Source organism: Hemitrygon akajei, chromosome 4 (genome assembly GCF_048418815.1).
Source record: "Hemitrygon akajei chromosome 4, sHemAka1.3, whole genome shotgun sequence".
NCBI classification, from domain to species: domain Eukaryota; kingdom Metazoa; phylum Chordata; class Chondrichthyes; order Myliobatiformes; family Dasyatidae; genus Hemitrygon; species Hemitrygon akajei.
In genome coordinates, this window is record NC_133127.1 from 127,257,867 (window position 1) to 127,282,071 (window position 24,205).

At 42.1% G+C, this 24,205-nt stretch overlaps 1 protein-coding gene across 4 annotated transcripts in view; it reads right to left on the reverse strand.

Annotated features, from left to right (window-relative positions):
• The window catches only part of yap1 (Yes1 associated transcriptional regulator), a 152,495-nt gene that overhangs the window by 70,649 nt on the left and 57,641 nt on the right, over positions 1-24,205 (reverse strand). For all 4 annotated transcript variants that reach the window (XM_073043246.1, XM_073043247.1, XM_073043244.1 and 1 more), the window contains exon 2: positions 12,751-12,869. In XM_073043246.1, coding sequence (XP_072899347.1) covers positions 12,751-12,869 — 119 coding nt within the window. The remainder of the gene's footprint in view (positions 1-12,750; positions 12,870-24,205) is intronic.

Sequence of the window (24,205 nt, forward strand, 5' to 3'; positions counted from 1 at the left end):
CTTTTTTTAAAAACGGAAATTGACAATTATCAACTGTTGCAAAGAAAAGGAAATAATGGCTAAAGAAAGGAGAAAAGTTTCAGGGAGAGGCAAAGGAGGAAAACAAAAATGGCTGTCATTCAACAAATTTCCTGTCTGGAACCACCACAGCATGGGCATCACAATGATGATTTAGCTACTGTATTTCACAAGGAGGATTGACAAGGAGAAACCATTAAGTTCAGGGGAAACTTGGTCATCTTTATATTTGTTGCTAAAATATTATACTTATGCTCCAAAATATTGGCCTGACAATCCTCTGCTACTTTTCCGGGGCACTAAAACATTGCGTGGTGTTGTAACATTGTTTCCAACAAAAACACCCTTTAGGAATGTGATTATTACTTAGAGCTGGCAGCCTCTGTGGTGCAATGGAGACCTAATTCAACCTCAGCATGCTCTACTCTTTCTACACCCTCGGTTGTGTGGCTAGACACAACACAGCTCAAACATGATCTATAAATTTACCAGTGACACAACTGTTGGCAGAATTTCAGATGGTGATGAGCATGTGTACAGGAGTGAGATAGATCAGCTGGTTGAGTGGTGTTGCAACAACAACCTGGCACTCAACGTCAGTAAGACCAAGGAATTCGTTGTGGACTTCAGGAAGGGGAAGATGAGGGAACACACACCAGTCCTCATCGAGGCATCAGAAGTGGAAACAGTGAGCATTTTCAAATTACTGTGCATCAACATCCAAGGATCTATCCTGGGCTGATGCAATTACAAAGAAGACACAACAGCAGTTAGACTTCATTAGGAGTTTGAGGAGATTTGGTATGTCACCAAAGACTCTCGCAAGTTTGTACAGACATAATGTTGCAAGTATTCAAACTGGTTCTATTACTGTCTGATATGGAGGGCCCACTGCACTGGATCAGAAAAAGCTGCAGGAAGTTATAAGCTCAGCCAGCTCCATCATGGGCACTAGCCTCCCCAACACCCAGGCTACCTACAAAAGGTGATGCCACAGAAAGGCAGCACCCATCATTAAGGGCCCCTACCACCCAGGAGATGCCCTCTTCTCATTGCTACCATCAAGGTGGTGGTACAGGAGCCTGAAGACAAACACCCACCATATTTCTGAATGAACAATGATTCCATGAACACCACCCTTTTTTTTTGCTCTTTTGCACAACTTACTTAATAGTCCTGAGGCTCTTGTACCTTCTACCCGATGGCAGCAGTATAGCAGGAAGAGGGCATGACCTGGGTGGTGGGGATCTCTGATGATGGATGCCACTTTACTGCGACAGTGTTTCATCTAGATGTCCTCAATGTTGGGGAGGGCTTTACCTGTGATGTACCGGGCCAATCCATTACCTTTTGTAGGAGCCAGTGATTTAGACCATGGCCTTTGAATTTGTAATCACAAGTATCTGCCTGCTGAACACAGTTTCCCCAATCATCCTGCAATCAACTTCAAAGCAGCAGGAAGTCTGTTCAAGGCAAAATGAGATTCTTGCAGCAAGCAGATTTAAGGAAGTGATACAATACAAAACTCCAGACGGCACTGTGCATCAACGGGGGTACACTGTGACAATGATAATGCATTTAAACAACATAATCCATAATCTCAAGTTTACAAAGTTGCTTTTGTAAGATCAGAGAAAGCCAGCTACAGTGGATCCTTACATTTAAACCAAAGTGAAGATCACATCAATTTTGCTACTTATAATTGACAGAGTGACTCGGAGAGGAACCCTTCAGCTGGAGGAGAAGACAGTTGAGGCTGCTTGACTTAATCTGTGGTGCTCAATATGGTGACCTCTCTGTAATTACCATAAATCAGACTTGTGACCATTTCAAGAAAAAGATAATCATTGCATTGCTGAGATCTATAGCCTCCATTCTCTTCCCCCCCCCCCCCCCCAATGAAAGGAATACAAGTCAAGAAATCCTGGAGGAAATCCACTTCCTTAAGTCCACAATCAATTCCTTGGTCTTACTGACATTGAGTGCAAGGTTGCTGCTGCAACACCGGTCAACTGATCTATCTTACTCCTTGTCACCATATGAAATTCTGCTGACAATAGTTGTGTCATTGGTAAATTAATAGGTGCCATTTTAGCTGTGCTTAATTACACATTTGTGGGTGTAGAGGGAGTAGAGCAGTCCTTGAGGAGGAGTTGGTATTCCTGACATGCACTGACCGTGATCTCCCAATAAGGAAGTCAGCATCCAGTTGCAGAGGCCCAGATCTTGGAGGTTGTTAATTAGTACTGAGGGTACGATAGTGTTGAATGCTGAGTTGTAATGAATAAACAGCAGTCTGATGTATGTATTACTATTGTCCAGGTGATTCAAAACCAAGTGCAGAGCCAGTGAGACTGCACCCACTGTAGATCTAGTGTGGCGATAGGCAAACTGCAGCAGGTACAGGCCGTTGCATAGGCAGGAGTTGATTCTGGCCATGACCAACCTCTCAAAGCACTTCATCACAGCAGACGCAAGTGCCACTGGGCAACAGTCATTGAGGCAACTCGCCCTGCTCTTCTTGGGCACTTGTATGGTTGAGAGCAAGTAGGAACCTCCAACGGTAGCAGTGACAGACTGAGGATGTCCCTGAACACTCCTGCCAGATGACTGTCACAGGTTTACAGTGCCCTACTAGGTACACCATCAGGGCCTCATGCCTTGCAAGAACTCACCATCAAGAAAGATCTTCTGATATCCGCCTCCTAGACAGAATTCACAGTGTCACTCACCAGATGCTGCAGGGTTTTGCATAGGTGAAGTTCTATTCTCCTTTTCAAAGCTTGCATAAAAGATGTTGAGATCATCTGGGAGTGAATTATTACAGCCATTCATGATGTTGGATTTTGCCTTGCAAGAAGTAATGACCTGCAAGCCCTACCAGAGCTGACATGCATCCGATTCCATCTATACCTTCAATCAGAACTCTTTTTTCACTCTTAAAATAGGCCATACCTGGATTTCTTGTATAGTTCTGAATCACCAGACTTGAATGTCACAGATCTAGCCCTCAGCAGACCATGAAACTCTTGGTTCATTCACAGCTTTTGGCTTGGTTATGTCTAGCATGTTCTTAAAGGCACATACTCATCCACACAGGTCTTGATGAAATCAGTGACAATTGTGGCATTTTCATTCAGATCCAAATTATGAATCCCTGAATATTGTCCAGACCCAACTCAAGGTAGCAAGATCAATGCTGAAGTAACCATACACCCAAGCCATAAAGAAAATGTGTATTATCCAGCACTGACATTAATGAGGCCTAATATTTCAGGGACCAAACTTCATTTTGGAGAGTGAAGAATGCAGATGTTGATTTTATAACCATTGTCACTACTCACCAAGACTGACCATTATCCTCACAGCTACTCCTGATGGAGGCTATAACCAACAGTACACTCCACAAAAATAATTCCAACTCCTGCAACATTATTCAGAAACACCTTTTAACAACCTGCATTATCAAATAGGCACATATTATACTGAGGAATGGAGGCAAATTCATCTTGGGGACAGCACTTGAACTGTCCCAAAAAGTTTAGAGATAAAACTAGAGTACTGAAAAATCCGATCGTGTTCTGCACTCTTCCTGCTGTGATCGTTGCTACAGTTGATATTAATGTGGTGAATTTCAAGGTAGACCTGTATTTCCCCAAAAAGGGGTAATTTCCATGCAACATTAAGGGCACCAGAAATGATCACAGTTCTTGTCCACCCCTTGTTAATTATTTATAGATGTAGCATGGAATGGGCCCTTCAAGCCATACCACTCAGCGATCCCCCAACAACTCCAATTTAACCTAATCACTGGACAATTTACCCACCCAACACACAGACCACAAGAAAGAGGCAGAATTAGGCCATTCAGCCCATCATCTGCTCCACTATCCCATCATGGCTGATCCTGGATTCCACTCAACTCCGTACACCTGCCTTCTCGCCATTTCCTTTGATGCTCTGACCGATCAGGAAACTCTCAATTTTTGCTTTAAATATGCACACCGTCTTGGCCTCCACAGCTGTCTGTAACAGAGTATTCTACACATTCACTACTCTGGCTAAAAAAAAAAATTCCTCCTCAACTCTGTTCTAAACAGTCAGCCCTCAATTTTGAGGCTGTGCCCTCTAGTTCTGGACACTCCCTCCATAGGACACATCCTCTCCAAATCCACCTCATCTAATCCTTTCTACCTTCGGTATGTTTCAATGAGATTCCCCCTCCCCCTTTCTTCTAAATGCCAGTGAGTACAGGCCCAAAGCTGTCAAATGCTCCTCTTTTGTTAAGCCCTTCATTCTTGGAATCATCCTCGTGAACCTCCTCCGGTTCTCTCCAATGACATCCTTTCTGAGATATGGGACCCAAAACTGTTGACTATACACTAAATGCCACCTGACTAGTGGCAGCAACATCTCCTTCTCTTTATAATCTACTCCGTTTGAAATAAATGCAAACATTGCATATGCCTTCTGTACACAGACTCAACCTGTAAATTAACGTTCTGGGAGTCTTACACGATGACTCCCAAGTCCCTTTGCACTTCCAATGTTTGAATTTTCTCCCCATTTAGATTATAGTCTACACTTTTTTCCTTTTACCAAAATGCATTTCCAAATGATGAAATTAAAATCAAACTTTTTGGCTGCAATGAGCAAAGGTATGTTTGGAGAAAAAAGGGTGCAGAATTTCAGGAAAAGAACATCTCTCCAACTGTTAAGCACGGGGTGGATCGATCATGCTTTGGGCTTGTGTTGCAGACAGTGGCACGGGGAACATTTCACTGGTAGAGGGGAGAATGAATTCAATTAAATACCAACAAATTCATCACAGCGTCTGTTTAAAAAAAAGCTGAAGATGAAAAGAGGATGGCTTCTACAACAGGATAATGATCCTAAACACACCTCAAAATCCACAATGGACTACCTCAGGAGGCATAAGCTGAAGGTTTTGCCGTGGCCCTCACAGTCCCCCGACCTAAACATCATCGAAAATCTGTGGATAAACCTCAAAAAGAGCAGTGCAACCAAGACGGCCAAAGAATCTCACAGAACTAGAAGCCTTTTGCAAGGAAGAAAGAGTGCAAATCCACCAAACAAGAATTGAAAGACTCTTAGCTGGCTACAGGAAGTGCTTATAGGCTGTGATACTTGCCAAAGAGGGTGTTACTAAGTACTGACCATGCAGGGTGCCCAAACTTTTGCCTCGGGGCCCTTTTCCTTTTTTGTTATTTTGAAACTATAGAAGGTGGAAATAAAAATGCCTTCTTGCTTAAAATATTAAAGAGATGTGTCATCTTTAAGTTTACACCTTTTGGAAATCAGGTCATCTTTTACTCGCTTAGCTATTCACAGTAATAGAAATTTTGACCAGGGGTGCCCAAACTTTTGCACGCCACTGTATATGGTTCTGTAGGTGGCAAATCGAAACGAGTGTTCAGACACCAAGTTTAGGATCTGATTAGTTGCCTTGGCGACAGCTGTTACAAATTAATAACCTTTTGTGTAAATGGGATCCAGTGACCTGCAAAGATTAAATGTGTGTGAAATTTAAGCCAATAAACAGATAGTGAAGTTTGCTTAATTAATTTCTGGCAGTACACAAGCCTGAACATGCTAAAAGCATGATGCAGAACTGATTTTTAAAAAAATCAGTTCTTCAATGTGAAAAGCAATCATTCAGCCTATAAGCAAAATATTAAATATTGATCTTTCTGTCTCCATCTCTGGAAACGGCCTATCTACTGATATCTACTATAAGCCTACAGACTCTCACAGCTACCTGGACTATTCCTCTTCCCACCCTGTCTCCTGCAAAAAGGCTATCCCCTTCTCACAATTCCTCCGTCTCCGCCACATCTGCTCTCAGGATGAGGTTTTTCATTCCAGGACGAAGGAGATGTCTTCCTTTTTTAAACAAAAGGGCTTCCCTTCATCCACCATCAACGCTGCTCTCAAACGCATCTCTCCCATTTCCCACACATCTGCCCTCACCCCATCCACCCGCCACCCCACTCGGGATAGGGTTCCCCTTGTCCTTACCTACCACCCCACCAGCCTCCAGGTCCAACGTATAATTCTCCGTAACTTCCGCCACCTCCAACGCGATCCCACTACCAAAGACATTTTTCCCTCCCCCCCCCCTTCTGCTTTTTGCAGGGATCGCTCCCTACGCGACTCCCTTGTCCACTCGTCCCCCCCATCCCTTCCCACCGATCTCCCTCCTGGCACTTATCCTTGTAAACGGAATAAGTGCTACACCTGCCCTTACACTTCCTCCCTCACCACCATTCAGGGCCCCAGACAGTCCTTCCAGGTGAGGCGACACTTCACCTGTGAGTCGGCTGGTGTGGTATACTGCGTCCGGTGCTCCCAGTGTAGCCTTTTATATATTGGTGAGACCCAACGCAGACTGGGAGACCGTTTCGCTGAACACCTACGCTCGGTCCGCCAGAAAAAGCAGGATCTCCCAGTGACCACACATTTTAATTCCACGTCCCATTCCCATTCTGATATGTCTATCCATGGCCTCCTCTACTGTCAAAATGAATCCAAACTCAGGTTGGAGGAACAACACCTTATATACCGGCTGGGTAGCCTCCAACCTGATGGCATGAACATTGACTTCTCTAACTTCCCTTAATGCCCCTCCTCCCCTTCTTACCCCATCCCTGACATATTTAGTTGTTTGCCTGTTCTCCATCTCCGTCTGGTGCTTCCCACCCCCTTCTTTCTCCTGAGGCCTCCCGTCCCATGATCCTTTCCCTTCTCCAGCTCTGTATCACTTTCACCAATCACCTTTCCAGCTCTTAGCTTCATCCCACCCCCTCTGGTCTTCTCCTATCATTTCCCATTTCCCCCTCCCCCCACTACTTTCAAATCTCTTACTATCTTTCCTTTCGGTTAGTCCTGACGAAGGGTCTCGGCCCGAAATGTCGACAGTGCTTCTCCCTATAGATGCTGCCTGGCCTGCTGTGTTCCACCAGCATTTTGTGTGTGTTGTTGTATTAATCATGCTCCACAATTTTGCATTGCTGGACACCAAAAACTGAATATTCTGGTTTTAGGTTGAATGAAATACTTTTGGAATAACAAAGATTGCAATAATCTAACTCATAGTCCAGATTGGGTTTTTTTTGCTCTCACTGTGCCTCTCTTCCCATTGCCCTTCCTTCTCTATTTCAGATCACCCACACATCCTAATCTTAGATGCTGGCACAGACTCCCTTTCAAAACAAACCAACAGAATTAAACTACTGTTTACCCAGAATTGTTTTTAATAGAGTTTTATCTTGCTCCAGAACAAAGAACAAATTATTTTATTAAATTACATCTCGTAGTTTGGATCATGGAGAAGATACTGGCTCCAAATGTTTTATTCCTTATTAATCCAAAATCACCCCATTTGTTGCATTATAACATAACTACACGGAAGTAACTTTCTTCCTACCAGAAAGTATTCTATTTATTTTTAAAGTGCAGAAATAGGCCATTTTTTAAAAAAAAAACTTTTTTTATTGTGTTTTCAAGTAATTACAGAATAAAAGTGTGTGAAAAAGAAAATGTATGTTACCCATCCCCCCTCCCCTTTAACCCCTCCCCCCTAACATCCCTATAGAAAAAAAAGAGGAATGCCTGGATATTGGAAGATCCCCACATGCTCCATGGAGTTCGTAATAACTTTAATATATATATTTATTTCTTTCCCCAAGTAACCAATTATTTCATCATCGGAGCACCTATATATTTAATCCTTTCTTTTGTAAATAAGGGTGCCAAATTTTGAAAAATGTTTCATATTTATCTTTTAAATTATAAGTAATTTTTTCAAGTGGAATACAGCCATAAATTTCTTTCTTCCAACGATCTATACTTAAATATGTATCCGATTTCCAAGTAACTGCAATAGCCTTTTTGGCTACTGCCAATGCAATTTTTATAAATTTGTTCTGATATTTATTCAATTTGGATATCGTTTTTATCCCTTCAATATCACCTAGTAAAAGTAATATTGGGTTATGTGGAAGTTGTATTCCAATAATTTGTTCCAATAAAACTCTTAAATTTGTCCAAAAAGGTTGAATTTTAGAACAAGACCAAGTAGAATGTAAAAAAGTACCAATTTCTTGGTTACATCGGAAACACTGATCAGATAAATTTGGGTTTAATTTATTTATTTTTTGTGGTGTAATATATAATTGATGTAAAAAATTGTATTGCACTAATCTTAATCGGACGTTTATTGTATTTGTCATACTCTCAAGACATAGTCTTGACCAATTTTTTTCTTCAATTTTAATATTCAAGTCACTTTCCCATTTTTGTCTTGACTTATGGACTCCTTGTTTAATTGCCTGTTTTTGAATCAAATTATACATACAAGAGATAAATTTTTTAATCTTTCCTTTTTGAATTAAAGTTTCTATTTCATTGGATTTCGGTAATAACATTGTTTGACCTAATTTTTCTCTTAAATAAGCCCTTAGTTGAAAGTAACAAAAAAGAGTGTTGTTTGATACTTTATATTTATTCTTTAATTGATCGAATGACATTAATATACCTCCTTCAAAACAATCTCCTATATATCTAATCCCTTTTTGAAACCAATTATATAAAAGTTGATTATCCATTGTAAAAGGAATAAGTCTATTTTGAATTAAAGATCTCTTTGCTAATAAGGATTTCTTTGTCTCATCGTCAACATTTATCTTATTCCATAAGTCAATCAAATGTTTTAATATAGGAAATTCTTTCTTTTCCCGTATCCATTTAGATTCCCATTTATATATAAAATCTTCTGGTGTGTTTTCTCCTATTTTATCTAGTTCTATTCTAATCCATGCCGGTTTATCTTTCTCAAAAAAAGATGCAATAAATCTAAGTAGATTTGCTTTATAATAATTCTTAAAATTTGGAAGTTGTAACCCTCCTAGCTCAAATTTCCATGTCAATTTTTCCAACGATATTCTTGACATCTTACCTTTCCAAAGAAACTTCCTCACATATTTATTTAGCTCTTGAAAAAACTTCTGGGGTAATTGTATTGGTAGTGATTGAAATAAGTATTGTAATCTAGGGAATATATTCATTTTTATGGTATTTACTCTACCTACTAATGTTATTGGTAATACCATCCATTTATCAAGATCTTCTTGAATTTTTTTCAATAGTGGTAAATAATTTAATTTGTATAAGTTCTTTTTGTCATTATCAACTCTTATACCTAAATATTTTATACCATTTGCCGGCCATCTAAATTGGGTTATTAATCGCCATTGACTATAATCTCCTTTAGTAAGAGGTAAAATTTCACTTTTATCCCAATTTATTTTATAACCTGATATTTTCCCATATTCTTCTAATCTATAAGATAATTTATGCAACGAGTGCAATGGGTTTGTTAGATAAAGCAGAACATCATCAGCAAATAAGTTACCGTAGATTCCGGATTTTAAGCCGCTACTTTTTTCCCACATTTTGAACAGCTTTGAACTTTGCGGCCAATAATCCGGAGCGGCTAATGCATTTTTTTTTCATGCCGCCTCGTAAACATTTTGCCTCGTAACAGTAGACCAATAAAATTGATGAGTAGTTCACAGAGGTCCAATGAAATTGTACGATAAATCAAGCGCACTTTCACAATTAAATTATTGTAAATCAGTCATTTGTACTCACCCTCATCAACATGGAAAACACTCGAAGCATTGTGCTACCTACCCTCTTAGTTTAAACTATATTTGTTTTCTGTACTACATCGCGGGATGCTATGACGACACACCCGGTTTCGCGGCGTCTTGTGGGAAAATGCCGTTTGCGATGAAACGGAAAGGAGGGGGTCGAGCGGCGGAGCGGCTTTGGATCCGAGCGAAATCTGCTTTTAAATGCCGTTTGCGATGAACGGAAAGGAGGGGGTCGAGCGGCGGAGCGGCTTTGGATCTGAGCGAAATCTGCTTTAAATGCCGTTTGCGATGAAACGGAAAGGAGGGGGGGAGCGGATTCCGCGAGCGGCTTTGGATCCGAGCGAACTCTGCTTTTAAGTTAAAGGTATCAATAACTTTTCCTGGTAGGCTGCAGTATATATATTTTTTACCAGTCGTTAGGAGATATTGGAATGTTGTTCAGTAAAGAAGTATACGCAACGTATATTTAAAAGTAGCCGCGTACGGGCACGGTTCGAAAAAAAGCATTTGCAATATGTATTTGTTTTTGTTACCATATGGATTTAATTAAAAGTTAAAAAAATCCTCACGTGTAATATCTTTCTGTGTAAATATCTCATATTACAACGTGGGACACCTGCGGCCGAAAATCCGGTGCGGCCTAAAATCCGGTGCGGCCTTTACATTTAAAAAAATGATTTTATTTCTAAAATTAGTGCCAGCGGCTAAAAATCAGGTGCGCTCTGTAGTCCGGAATCTACGGTAATCTTGTATTCTTCCTGATTAACTCTGAAACCCTTAATATCTGGGTCCATTCTAATCAATTCAGCTAATGGCTCTATCGCCAACACAAATAAAGCAGGTGATAATGGGACAACCTTGCCTAGTTGACCTTGTTAACTGAAATGGTGTTGAAATTTGACCATTTGTCACTACTTTAGCTTTGGGATTAGTATTTAAGGTTTTAATCCATTTTATAAAAGATACTCCTAATCCATATTTTTCCAATACCTTAAATAAAAAATCCCATTCCAATCTATCAAATGCTTTTTCTGCATCTAAAGAGAAATAGGCCATTTGACCCATCGAGTCTGCTCCACCATAGCCATTTATTTTTGCCTCCTGCCTTCTCCCCATAACCTTTGTTGCTCTTTCTAATTAAGAACATATCAACTTCTGCTTTAAATATACAAAATGACTTAACCCCCACCACCCTCTAGCTATAGAAATCCCTCCTCATCTGCTTTAAAAGGATGCCTTTTGATTTGGAAGCTATGCCTTTTGGCTCTAGATTCTTCCGCTATTGGAAATGAGCTTGTCAACTCTCACTCTGTCTAGGTCTTTGAATATTCCATTGGTTTCAATGAGATCCACCCCCCCACCCCCAACAATTCTTCTAAACTCCCGTGAGTACGGGCCTAGAGCTATCAAACGTTCCTCATACACTAACCCTTCCACTCCTGGGATCATTTTCATTGCCCTTTACTGGACCCTCAACAATGCCATCACAATCTTTCTTTACACATGGGCCCCCAAACACCTCACAACACTCAATTGTAGTCTAATACCTTATAAAGCCTCAGCATTCCAACCTTGCTTCTATATTCTAGTCCTCTGAAAATGAATGCTACCATTGCATTTCCCTTCCTTACTACGAAACTCAACCTGCAAGTTAACCTTCAGGAAATTCTGCACCAAGTCTCCCAAGTCCCTTTGCACTGATTTCTGAATTTGCTCCCCATTTAGAAAATAGTCCATGTAATTATCCCTTCTACCAAAGTGCATGACATATACTTCCCTACACTGAATTCCATCTGCCACTTCTTTACCCTTTCTCCTAATTTGTCCAAGTCTTTCTGAAGACTTCCTGCTTCAACACTATCTGCCCCTCCATCTATCTTTGTATAATCAGCCAACTTGGCCACAAAACCAGCAATTCCATCCTCCAGATCATCAAAATATAATGTGAAAAGTAGCAGACTAAAATCCACCATGTGCAACACCATTAGTCACTGGCAGCCAACCAGAAAAGGTCCCTTTTATTCTACCAATTCAACTGACCTCCTGTCTATGCTAGTATCTGTCCATTCTACAGCTCCTCATAATACACCGAACACCAGGACCTTTTAAAACAAATGGGAGTTATCAACACAGAGCTTGTCTTGTGAACCCATCTCAAAGTTTTCAAAATACTCAGCTTTCCCAGAAACACCAAAAACTGTATCACCTTATACTTCAAATGCTGGATTGATTTGCCACTATTTTTGACCATTGCACCTTAGCAATATTGTCTTGGATTCCCCTTTAGCTCTCAGAATCTTACAATGCATTGACTTTTCAAAAATTCTGCATTTTTCAACATCACTCCAACTAATCATACATTTGAATCACTGCTGTATAGCAAACTAAAGTAACCCTAGTACAGAACCTTGCACAGCAGTGAAGGTCAAGTTGCTTTGCAACCTAATACATTACAATATGCAATATTCAAAACTCAAGTCCATGAAATTTTATGGTAGCATTGAACATTCTGCTTGCTAAAAAGCGAAAATTCAAAACGTTGTCAATAAACCCGGTTGTGGAATTTGTATCATCAAAGTGCACGTACAAAAGGTATTCCACTTAAATATTTAGTAAATCAAACTCCACTCAGAGCTAAATAATGTATGCACGTGCGTGTGTGTGTACATTATTCAATCAAACCTAGCATAAAACTTGAGCACCAACAATTAAGACAAATAATAACGGCATCAAATCAACTACATCCTCCTTGCACTGCAGCCAAACTTGCCTTCTGGAGATTTAGAGTGATATTCTGGAGAGAGAAAAAGTTTTATGCCATTTAATCTAATCAAAAAGTTAATTACAGGTTGTCACAACTTTTTATGCTTTGCAAGTTTGCCTTCCATCCCCTCTCTCTCAAACACTAATTAAAATCTGAATGATGGAAGTTCACACTACAAGTAACATACTTGGAATAAGATACCAGAAAATAGGTTAATGAAGTGTTTTATCATGGACTTTTCCCATTTCCTTCCTGCTTCCCTACTTGTCAATATTGATTGCCTTGGCTTACCTGAGGCCGTGGTATTCATTACATTCTGCTGTATGGACACTGGGCTTGCTGAAGTAGCTGAATTTAACACTGGCATTGATTTCCTTGGGTCCTGCCACGTTGTTGTCTGCTCAATGTGACTACAGTGGAGAGATAGAGAGAAAAAAAATCAGTAATAATTAATCTGGTCACATTCCCAACTCAACAGAAACAAGATGGAGGATCTTCTCCCCTGGGGAAACACAAAGCCACAGTTCTGAATCAAGAAAAAACTGGCACCTTGAAGAAAATAGAAGTTGAAATGAACTTTTACGTTGTAGCAAAGTGAATGGCTTTTCTAAAATACAGATCTCAAAAGGACCATGTGATGGTTACACACAAAAAATGTTGCAGGAACTCAGGAGGTCAGGGAGCACCTATGAACAGTCAGAACAGTCAACGTTTTGAGTTGAGACCCTTCATCAGGACTTGTAATGTAACTGTTGACTGTTAATTCCCTTCTATAGATGCTGCCTGACCTGCTGAGGTCTTCCAGACTTTCATATGCATTCCATGTGATAGTTACATTCTCCTCCTCGTCAAAACCATATTTCTAAAGTCAAATCAAAACAGCAAAACGCAGGGGGAAAAATTACCTAGCATAAGCCCTGAAAAGCTAATGAATTCAGCTGAGGAATTTGTCACCTGAAAGCATATGCATGATTGAAAAATGTGTGGCCAGCCCAGCAGCAAATTTTTTAACTATGTATTCCAAATATATTCCATTACGATTTGCCTTACCAACCCAACCGATCAACAGATGACGCAATAGCAACAGCCCTACGCACCGTCCGTACACATCTGAACAAGAGGGATGCTTATGTGAGAATGCTGTTCTTGGACTACAGTTTTGCATTGAACAATGTAATTCCCTCTAGGTTTGACAAGAAGCTCAGAGACCCTGGCCTTCACCCTGCCTTGTGCAGCTGGATCCTGGACTTCCTGTCAGATCACCGACAGGTGGTAAGAGTGGGCTCCCTCATCTCTGACCCTCAGAGTTGTGTACTAAACCCCCTCCTTTACGCTCTGTACACCCATGACTGTGTCGCCACCCACAGCTTCAATCTGCTAATTAAATTTGCTGATGACACTACACTGATTTACCTAATCTCAAATAATAATGAGGCAGCCTACAGAGAAGTCATCTCTCCGACACAGCAATGTCAAGAAAACAACCTTTCCCTCAATGTCACAAAAACAAAGGAGCTGGTTGTGGACTACAAGGGGAATGGAGACAGGCTAACCCCTAAGACATAAATGGATCTGGGGTTAATAGGGTGAACAGTTTTAAGTTCCTTCGCATACACATTACTGAGGATCTCACGTGGCCCGTACGTACCAGCTGTAAGGTGAAAAAGGCACAACAGTGCCTCTTTCACCTCAGACGGTTGAAGAAGTTTGGTATGGACCCCTACATCCTAAGAACTTTCTTCTGGGGCACGATTGAGAGCATCCTGATTGGCTGCATCACTGCCTGGTATGGGAATGGTATTTCCCTCAATCGCAGGACTCTGCAGAGACTGATGTGGACAGCCCAGTGCATTTGTAGATGTGAACTTCCCACTATTCGGGACATTTACAAAGACAGGTGTGTAAAAAGGGCCCAAAGGATCAGTGGAGACCCAGGTCATCCCAACCACAAACTGTTCCAGCTGCTACCATCTGGGAAATGGTACCGCAGCATAAAAACCAGGACCAACAGGCTCTGGGACAGCTTCTACCACCAGGCCATCAGACTGCTTAATTCATGCTGACGTAAGTGTATTTCTACGTTATATTGATTATCCTATTGTACATATTATAAATTACTACAATTGCACATTTAGACGGACACGTAACAAAGATTTTTTACTCCTCATGTATATGAAGAATGTAAGAAATAAAGACAATTCAATTGTTAGTTAACAAACATCTTGAAGGATCTTGAAGAACATGTTAAGTTGTGTTTCAAATCAGCTCTGGATTTGTGGATAGTTTAGCTACAGTTGAAAAAAAATGGTAAACTAATAAATGTCAAGTAGAGAAAACAAAGTTACGCAGATCGTTAGAACATGGCAGCTAATTACAAGTTACAACTCGAATCAGCATTTTATGAGGGAAATGAGCGGTGGGGGTGGCAATGGAAGTTGGGGGAATATTCAGACTACTGGTAAAAGCAATAGGGAACAGCAGGGAATGCAGAACTCGAGGGGAGTGTATAACAGGGAACAAAAGTGCATGCCACCTTAATACCCAGAGGGTATTCTTGAGTCTGTAGATTTGAGAAGTGATATGATCCAAAGGAAACAGAATCAGTTAGATTAAGACTTGGGTAAAAGGAATCAGAAGTCCTCCGTGCGGTGGAAGGAGGAGAGATTAACACTGAATGGCTAGCAACACATAAATGAGCTGAGTGAGAGGAGAGAGAGAGAGAGAGAGAAGAGAATGAAATCTGGAACGAAAGCTGAGGAGTCATGAGTGTAGGCACAGTAGATTGACGAGGAATCCAGAATAAGGAGGTTGAGATGCAAGACTAAATGATCAAAATGCATGCTCATCTTAGTGAGGCAGGGCCGAAGAATTCCCAATCAACATGTCAGGCTAAGAGCCTTCAAACTTCCAGGTGCAACCATCACCTGTGTGCACCAGTCACTAGCACATTATAAAGAATTATTCTATGACAATTTAAAAAACGTTTGGACAGGTACATGGATGAGAGAGGTGTGAAGGGATATGGTTCAGGCGCGGGAGATGGGACTAGGCAGAAACCACACTAGCATGGACTAGAAGGGCTGTGCTGCTGTGCCCCGTGACTTGTGATTGGTCTCAAGATGGACGTCAATAGCATGATGTGTACGGTAGTTAGCATCTCAAATAGGACACATGTTTAGTGTTTGTAATTTACAGATACATCTGCTAAAATATAGGGTGCTGAAGGAATTCTAGCTGCAACACACTGCTCATCCTACATTCCCCAGTCTTGCTGTGTCCCATTCTGTTCTTCAGTGTTTAGTTTCTCCCTCTTGGACCACATACTTTTGAACTGCAAACACGAGGAAATCTGCAGATGCTGGAAATTCAAACAACACACACAAAATGCTGGTGGAACACAGCAGGCTAGGCAGCATCTATAGGGAGAAGCACTGTCGACGTTTCAGGCCGAGACCCTTCGTCAGGACTAACCGAAAGGAAAGATAGTAAGAGATTTGAAAGTTGTGGGGGGAGGGGGAAATGGGAAATGATAGGAGAAGACCGGAGGGGGTGGGATGAAGCTAAGAGCTGGAAAGGTGATTGCTGAAAGTGATACCGAGCTGGAGAAGGGAAAGGATCATGGGACGGGAGGCCTCGGGAGAAAGAAAGGAGCGGTGGGGGGGGGGGGGGGGGAAGCACCAGAGGGTGGTGGAGAACAGGCAAACAACTAAATATGTCAGGGATGGGGTAAGAAGGGGAGGAGGGGCATTAAGGGAAGTTAGAGAAGTCAATGTTCACTGCCATCAGGTTGGAGGCTACCCAGCCGGTATATAAGGTGTTGTTCCTCCAACCTGACTCCAAACCAATTGTTCCTTGGATTCATTTTGACAGTAGAGGAGGCCATGGATAGACATATCAGAATGGGAATGGGATGTAGAATTAAAATGTGTGGCTACTGGGAGATCCTGCTTTCTCTGGCGGACAAAGTGAAGGTGTTCAGCGAAACGGTCTCCCAGTCTGCGTCGGGTCTCACCAATATATAAAGGGCCACACCGGGAGCACCGGATGCAGTATACCACACCAGCCGACTCACAGGTGAAGTGTCGCCTCACCTGGAAGGACTGTCTGGGGCCCTGAATGGTGGTGAGGGAGTAAGTGTAGGTGGAACAAGTGCTACACCTGCCCTTACAAGGATAAGTGCCAGGAGGGAGATTGGGGGGGAGAGACGAGTGGACAAGGGAGTCGCGTAGGGAGCAATCCCTGTGGAAAGCAGAAGGGGGGGGGGGGGGGAGGGGAAAGATGTGCTTGTAGCGGGATCCCATTGGAGGTGGCGGAAGTTATGGAGAATTATATGTTGGACCTGGAGGCTGGTGGGGTGGTAGGTGAGGACAAGGGGAACCCTATCCCGAGTGGGGTGGTGGGCAGATGGGGTAAGGGCAGATGTGCAGGAAATGGGAAAGCTGTGTTTGAGAGCAGAGTTGATGGTGGAAGAAAGGAAGCCCCTTTGTTTAAAAAAGGAAGACATCTCCTTCATCCTGGAAAGAAAAGCCTCATCCTGAGAGCAGATGCGGCAGAGACAGAGGAATTGTGAGAAAGGGATAGCATTTTTGCAAGAGACAGGGTGGGAAGAGGAATAGTCCAGTTAGCTGTGAGAGTCTGTAGGCTTATAGTAGATATCAGTAGATAAGCCGCCTCCAGAGATGGAGACAGAAAGATCAAGAAAGGGGAGGGAGGTGTCGGAAATGGACCAGGTAAATTTGAGGGCAGGGTGGAAAGTTGGAGGCAAAGTTAATGAAGTCGACAAGCTCAGCATGCGTGCAAGAGGCATCGCCAATGCAGTCGTCGATGTAGCAAAGGAAAAGAGGGGGATGGATACCCGTATAGGCTTGGAACATGGACTGTTCCACAAAGCCAACAAAAAGGCAGGCATAACTGGGACCCATACGGGTGCCCGTGGCTACACCCTTGGTTTGTGAGTCGGCTGGTGTGGTATACTGTGCCCGGTGCTCCCGGTTGTGGCCTTTTATATATTGGTGAGACCCGACACAGACTGGGAGACCGTTTCGCTGAACACCTACGCTCAGTCCGCCAGAGAAAGCAGGATCTCCCAGTGGCCACACATTTTAATTCCACGTCCCATTCCCATTCTAATATGTCTATCCATGGCCTCCTCTACTGTCAAAATGAATCCAAACTCAGGATGGAGGAACAACACCTTATATACCGGCTGGGTAGCCTCCAACCTGATGGCATGAACATTGACTTCTCTAACTTCCGTTAATGCTCCTCCTCCCCTTCTTACCCCATCCCTGACAATATTTAGTTGTTTGCCTGTTCTCCATCTCCCTCTGGTGTTCCCCTCCCTCCTTTCTTTCTCCTGAGGCCTCCCGACCCATGATCCTTTCCCTTCTCCAGCTCTGTATCACTTTCACCAATCACCTTTCCAGCTCTTAGCTTCATCACACCCCCTCCGGCCTTCTCCTATCATTTCCCATTTCCCCCTCCCCCCAACAACTTTCAAATCTCTTACTATCTTTCCTTTCGGTTAGTCCTGACGAAGGGTCTCGGCCCGAAATGTCGACAGTGCTTCTCCCTATAGATGCTGCCTGGCCTGCTGTGTTCCACCAGCATTTTGTGTGTGTTGTTGTTTATACTTTTGAACTGTTGTTTTGCCAATCACTAGTCACTATGAACCCAAATGTAACATTCTGAAATAAGGTCTTCTCAGATATCCTGACAAGAACCTCAGTATACTTCAGGCACTTCCAATAAAGGATAAAAAAAATGTGAAGTTATCATCAGAAATTCATTTTATTCTTAATCCTGGTTCATTCAAAGTGGGGTGGTTAAATCATCCATAACTATGACGCAGGTGTACAGGTGAGTGTTTCACTGTTTAAGGTATAAAAACACAGCGTCACTGCATGTTCTCATGTTAACCAGAGCAGGGTAGATATGGTAAATGAGGCTATTAATTCAAAGTTTAGCATAATAAATTCTGATCTGTTTTTAAGTAGACAATAACACATTACACTATGGAAAGTCAGCAACTTTTGGCATTTCTGGAAGTGAAATGTACTATCTGTCATATACTGTTACCCGTTCAAATCAGTACTTTAAAATTGCTTTAGAATACAATCCCACAGTCCTCAAGTTCCCAATTTCATTCCCCATGTTTGCCCCATTAATAACATGAATCTTCATTTGCAAGGAAATGTTGTGAATCTTAATCAAATTCAAATCAGTTGTCTCTACATTTCTGTCCAAGTTAACCCTATTTAAATGCAATATTGTCCTGAATTTTTCCAGTTTCCGAGCCCCATCCATCTGTTCGTAAGGTGAAAAAGCAATGAGTAGTAAATAGTTGGACTACTAATATATGTTCTAAAGTTCTTCATGACAATAGTTTTTAACATAATAAAGAATTATTTTCTTTCACTGAAAATAATTGCATTTCCACTATTTTATTTCGAAGAAAATAGAAATAATTTTATTTATAGCTTTAAATAGATAACTGCTTTGAATTTACCATTCTTATTGTCTTTCACTGTGCTTTGTTAATCAAAATTCTTTACAGTTCTGATGTAATGGCCGGAATGGGTGAGGGGGTTGTGCTCAGGGAGTGATAACCCAGAAGTATTTGGGAACCACTGATGTACATTAACTCACCATTTGCCCCAGACAAACCGGCTACTCAAATGAAGCTACGAAGCTACTCAAGTTTCCCATCCAGTGTGCATTCTGTGCTTTTTCAAAGCCGTTCAATGCGCTGGAACACCAGCTCATCAGCAGAGGGGCAGTGGTTGGTCATAAAGAATTTTCCTTGCTTGTGCAAGAGAAATGTTTCATAACTGCTTCTTCCTGACCATAATCTACCATGCTGCTGCCACCACCAGCCTGGCCCAAGGACAGAACTTGTGATGAAAAGATTCAACACATTGGCCAAAAGGCAAGATTCTATGAACACTAGGTCAGGCTGTTCCTTGACAGTTGTGTGTGATCCTTCTCCAAATCTGGATACCAATCCCCACACATTCCTGAGCAGCACTTTGCAAAGTTGATTGGGCAAGGCATTTCTGGTGAAGTTGATCCTTAGACCATCGACAAGAGGGACCATTGAGATTTAATTAGGTAGTTTTGATGCAACTGAAACGCTTGCTCAGCAATTTCAGGAGCAGTTGAGAGTTAACCAATTTATTTTTGAAGTCGAAACTGGTAGAAATCAAGAAATTTTTAAGTAAGGTGCACTGGGTAGTCAGAACGCAAGCTGATTTTCTCCTGAAGTCCATTATGAATCTATTCATATAAAACGCACACAACCACAGCGAAGTTTGCTTCTATGCATAATAAATGTTGCATCATTGTTATGGCTACTGAGACCCAATGAATTAGACACCAGGGTTTCTGCCACACACGTGTTAACTCAATGCAGACAATTTTAATTTTCAGAATGGATCTCAAAACATTCAATTTTTCTCCACTGCCCCCTTCAATCCAAATATGAAATGTCCCCAATTTCACAAAGCAGGAAAATACCAGAGTTAAAATTATCAAATCTGTTTTCACTTATCGCAACTCTACTCTGATCTTCCCAGTGTAATACCAAATTCATTGAGAACTGCTGCTCTGAATCTATCCTGACATTCTAACTGTAAATAATGATTCAATCCACCTCAGCATTTTAATCCTAAACAAACTTTGGCCAATATTCATAAATGGTCAGAGGGTGTGGTCTGTTTAATTTGCTATTTACTGCACATTTACATCATTCACAACTGTCCACACCGTCAACCCCACCACCATACTAATAAAATAGCTACAAATCTAAGCTTCTCATCATTCAAAATACTCGGATACTAGTGGTGTATTATTGTGGATACTTGTGTTGTAACTGACTGCACTTCATAAGATCATACTTGTTTAAAAGAAAATGTGTAAACATAAACACTAATCCAAAGTAACTTTTACATCCCCCATGGGGAACATCCTCAAAGCATTCTAATTCGGGAGAATGATCCGTAATAGTTTTACTGTAACTATTAAAAACGATCCCTCATGATTAGTGGATCATTTCAGGGCTGGCAAGTAGAAATTACAGTGGGGTAACTGTACAGCTGACCAATTGGATTTTCGGTGCCTATAACTGGACATGCTGTCTGTCAGCATCAGCGAGGTACGAGAGCCTGAAGAATCATAGTCAATGATCAGGAACAGCTTCTTCCCCTCTGCCATCAGATAACTGATCGGTCCATGAACCGTTGAACACTTCGATATTTATTTTTTGCACCTCTATTTTGTAACCTCTAACTGTGTATCTTTGTTCTGTACTGATGTTGTAAAGCAACAAATTTCTCGATGTAGATGTCAGTGATAATGAATGTAATCCTGACTCTCATCTTTGACTGCTGGCTGATTACAATTTCTGTGGAACCAAACAAGGGGCATTTTAGCAGGGTACGAATCATGCAGAACTGCAGGCTCAGATTTCCTTTGTGGTAATATGGCCTGGGACCCTGAAACAAACCAAATCGTCTGGTGAGCCCCAGGCGGCTTTGACTGCCGAGGCAATTCCAATGCCTGGCCTGGCCTGGCCCAGACCAGACCAGCTCCCATTCACCTTCTGGCAGCACAAGTACCCACCTGACCACATGGGGGCCAGGACTTCATATCTCTCTACCTGTCTGGGGTTAAAGCACTGCCTCTGGGACTCCGGCTGCTGTTATACACGTGCCAGGATCAGCCTTACCACCAGTGGTAATGGTTGTGGCAAATGTGCCTGGTTGTAGTGCAATGATTCACGAATGGGGAACAGATATGGTTCAAAGATTGAAAGTACATTTAGTATCAAAGAATGTATAAATTATACAACCCTGAGATTTGTTTGCTTACCGAAGGCTCAAAGAACCCAATTTTAAAAAAGGCCACTGCACAGAGAAAAGGAAAAAACAAACACACATCATGTAAACAATAGAAGCAAACAAGAGCATTCCAAACCAGAACGGGTGCTTCAATCCGCTCCCTGGAGCGGGCCCAAGCCTCGATCTCAGCTCTTCACATTAGCGGGACAAAAACACAGTGAAACTCGCAGAGACAACAGCCGTCAGAGAGAGGAATGAACATTGCAAGAGAGTGAGAGAAACCAACCCAACCCTGGCCTCTGGCCTGTCACTCGGGCTTCCCAGACTACCTGGGCTGGTGTCGAAGCATCAGGTAGCAACCAGAACCTGGCGCAGGGACACACCCAAAGCAGTTCTCAATCCAACTTCACATCCAGGTTAGGAGAAACTCTTCTACATTGACTCCTCTCCAAATCATTCACCCCAACAGCGACAGCAATACCAACTCCCTGAAAACCTCATTACCCTGTGCTCAACCTCGCAACACAGCACATGGAACAGCACCTTCACAAACCATTTGCAAGGCATGCAGCTTTCAGGAGAGTACAGAAACTAACAAACATTACTTAGTATTTATGGCAACCACAAGCATGAGAAAGTCTGCCGATGCTGGAAATCCAAGCAACACACACAAGATCCAGGAGGAACACAGCAGGTCAGGCAGCATCTATGGAAAAGAGTAAACAGTCAACGTTTTGGGCCAAGACCCTTCATCAGGACTGGAGGAAAAGAAGTGGAGGCTCCAAGTCCTAATGAAGGGTCTTGGTCTGAAATGTTGATCGTACTCTTTTCCATAGATGCTGCCTGGCCTGCTGAGTTCCTCCAGCTTTTCATGTGCACTGCCTGGTTTTATTGGTTTATTTGTCAAATGGAGACACAACAGAGGCACTGAATATTAAAAATCATCCTTTGCTGTGCTAAGCATACAAGAAATGAAACACGGGTGGGAAGTTTACCAGCTCAGAACCTGGGGTGAAATGCCGTCTTGTGTGAGGTGTGCCACTGACAACTTCCAATTTTGAAGTACAGTCGGCCCTCCTTATCCGCAAGGGATTGGTTCCGGGCCCCGTCACAGATACCAAAATTCACGGATGCTCAAGTCCCTTATTCAACATGCGGTGAACCTTAGGACCCAGTGGAACCCCAGATCTTATTTAATCTGTCTCAGTGCGCTGGACATTAGGACCCGGCATCAGAACTCTGAATCCGTAGTGTTTCTGTTCACGAAAATAATCACGATCGCGACTGAAAATAAAGTGGAAACAATAAAGCGATCGGAAAGAGTTGAAACGCCATCGGTCATTGGAAAAGCGTTAGGCTAGTCGGTCAACGATCGGAACAATTTTAAAGGATAAAGTGAGAAAAGATCTGCCCCGATGAAAGCTACAATTATTACTAAGGAACACAGTGGTTTACTTATTGGGTTTTGGGTTTTTGATCCTCCACATCAACCCGGCACGGTGGACAGCGCACTCGGGAGCGGTCTGTCATTCTTTTGAACTGGAGCCCGGCGCTGAAACATACGTTCTTAAGCATTTTATATGCATAGAAAGGTAAAAAATATATATATACTAAGACAAATGTTTGACTAACTGATGCTAAATAATACCGGTTAGTAAGAGAACTTCCGATTTGTTTCGATCCCGATCCACGATAACCCACGCACATCCTCCCGTATACTTTAAATCATCTGTAGATTACTTATAATACCTAATACAATGAAAATGCTATGTAAAATAGTTGTTATACTGATTTGTTTAGGGAATAATAACAAGAAAAAAAAAGTCCGTACATGCTCGAACAACAAGTGCTGGAAGAGCACTTCCGGGTTTTCGCGATTCGCGGCTGGTTGAATTCGCGCATGCAGAATTCGTGGATAAGGAGGGCCGACTGTATAGCATTTGTAGAATCAGTAGCTTTGATATTGTGTAGAAGGCTACCTGCGTTTTCATTATCTGACTATGAATTAATGTAGAAGATAAGCCTGAATTTGAATGAAAGTGTACTGTTTGATAAATTAATATTTTAAAAAAAGATGCATTTGTAACAGGCCAGGCAAATTGTACAAGTGAATGCTAGAGCTTCAATTATCAGTGCATGGGACAGTAGGATTAGAGTAACGTGTCTGAGGATCTCTGGCACCAGATGTTAACTTGGACTGAACAGATTCTTTGCCTACCCAGCTGTAATGCTCCAGGAGAGATCACTAAAAAAAATCCAAATATGACAAACTATCAAAACACTAATTATCTTCAAAACTATCTTCACTCCTCATCCTTACCTATCAACCCCATGAACTTCTGCATCCAACACATCATTCTCCGCAACCTCTGCCATCTCCAAAGGGATCCTACCACTAAACACCCACCCCACCGCACTTTCCCTCCGTGATGCCCTTGTCCATTCGTCCCTCCCAGCACTTTTCACTGTAATCAGCCAAATTCACCTCCTCCCTCACCTCCATTCAGGGCCCCAAAAAGTCCTTCCATGTGAGGCAACTCTATCTGCGAATCTGCTGGAATCTATTGTGTCCATTGCTCCCGACGAGGCCACCTCTACAATGGTGAAACCCATCATAAATTCGGCAGTGTGTCTTCGAGCACCTCCAGTCCATCAGTTAACAGAGGAACTTCCTGGTAGCTGAACATTTTAATTCAGATTCCCACTCTGACAAATTTTCCTCCCCCTCCTTTCCTCTTCTATACCGCAATCTGGCCTCTTACCTCTTCTCACTTACATATCAACTTCCCCTTGGCCCCTTCTCCATCCCTTTCTCCCATGGTCCACTCCCCTGCCCCATCAGATTCCTTCCTCTCAAGCCCTTTACCTTTCCTACCCAATCACCTTCTAGCTATACTCCTTCCCCTTCC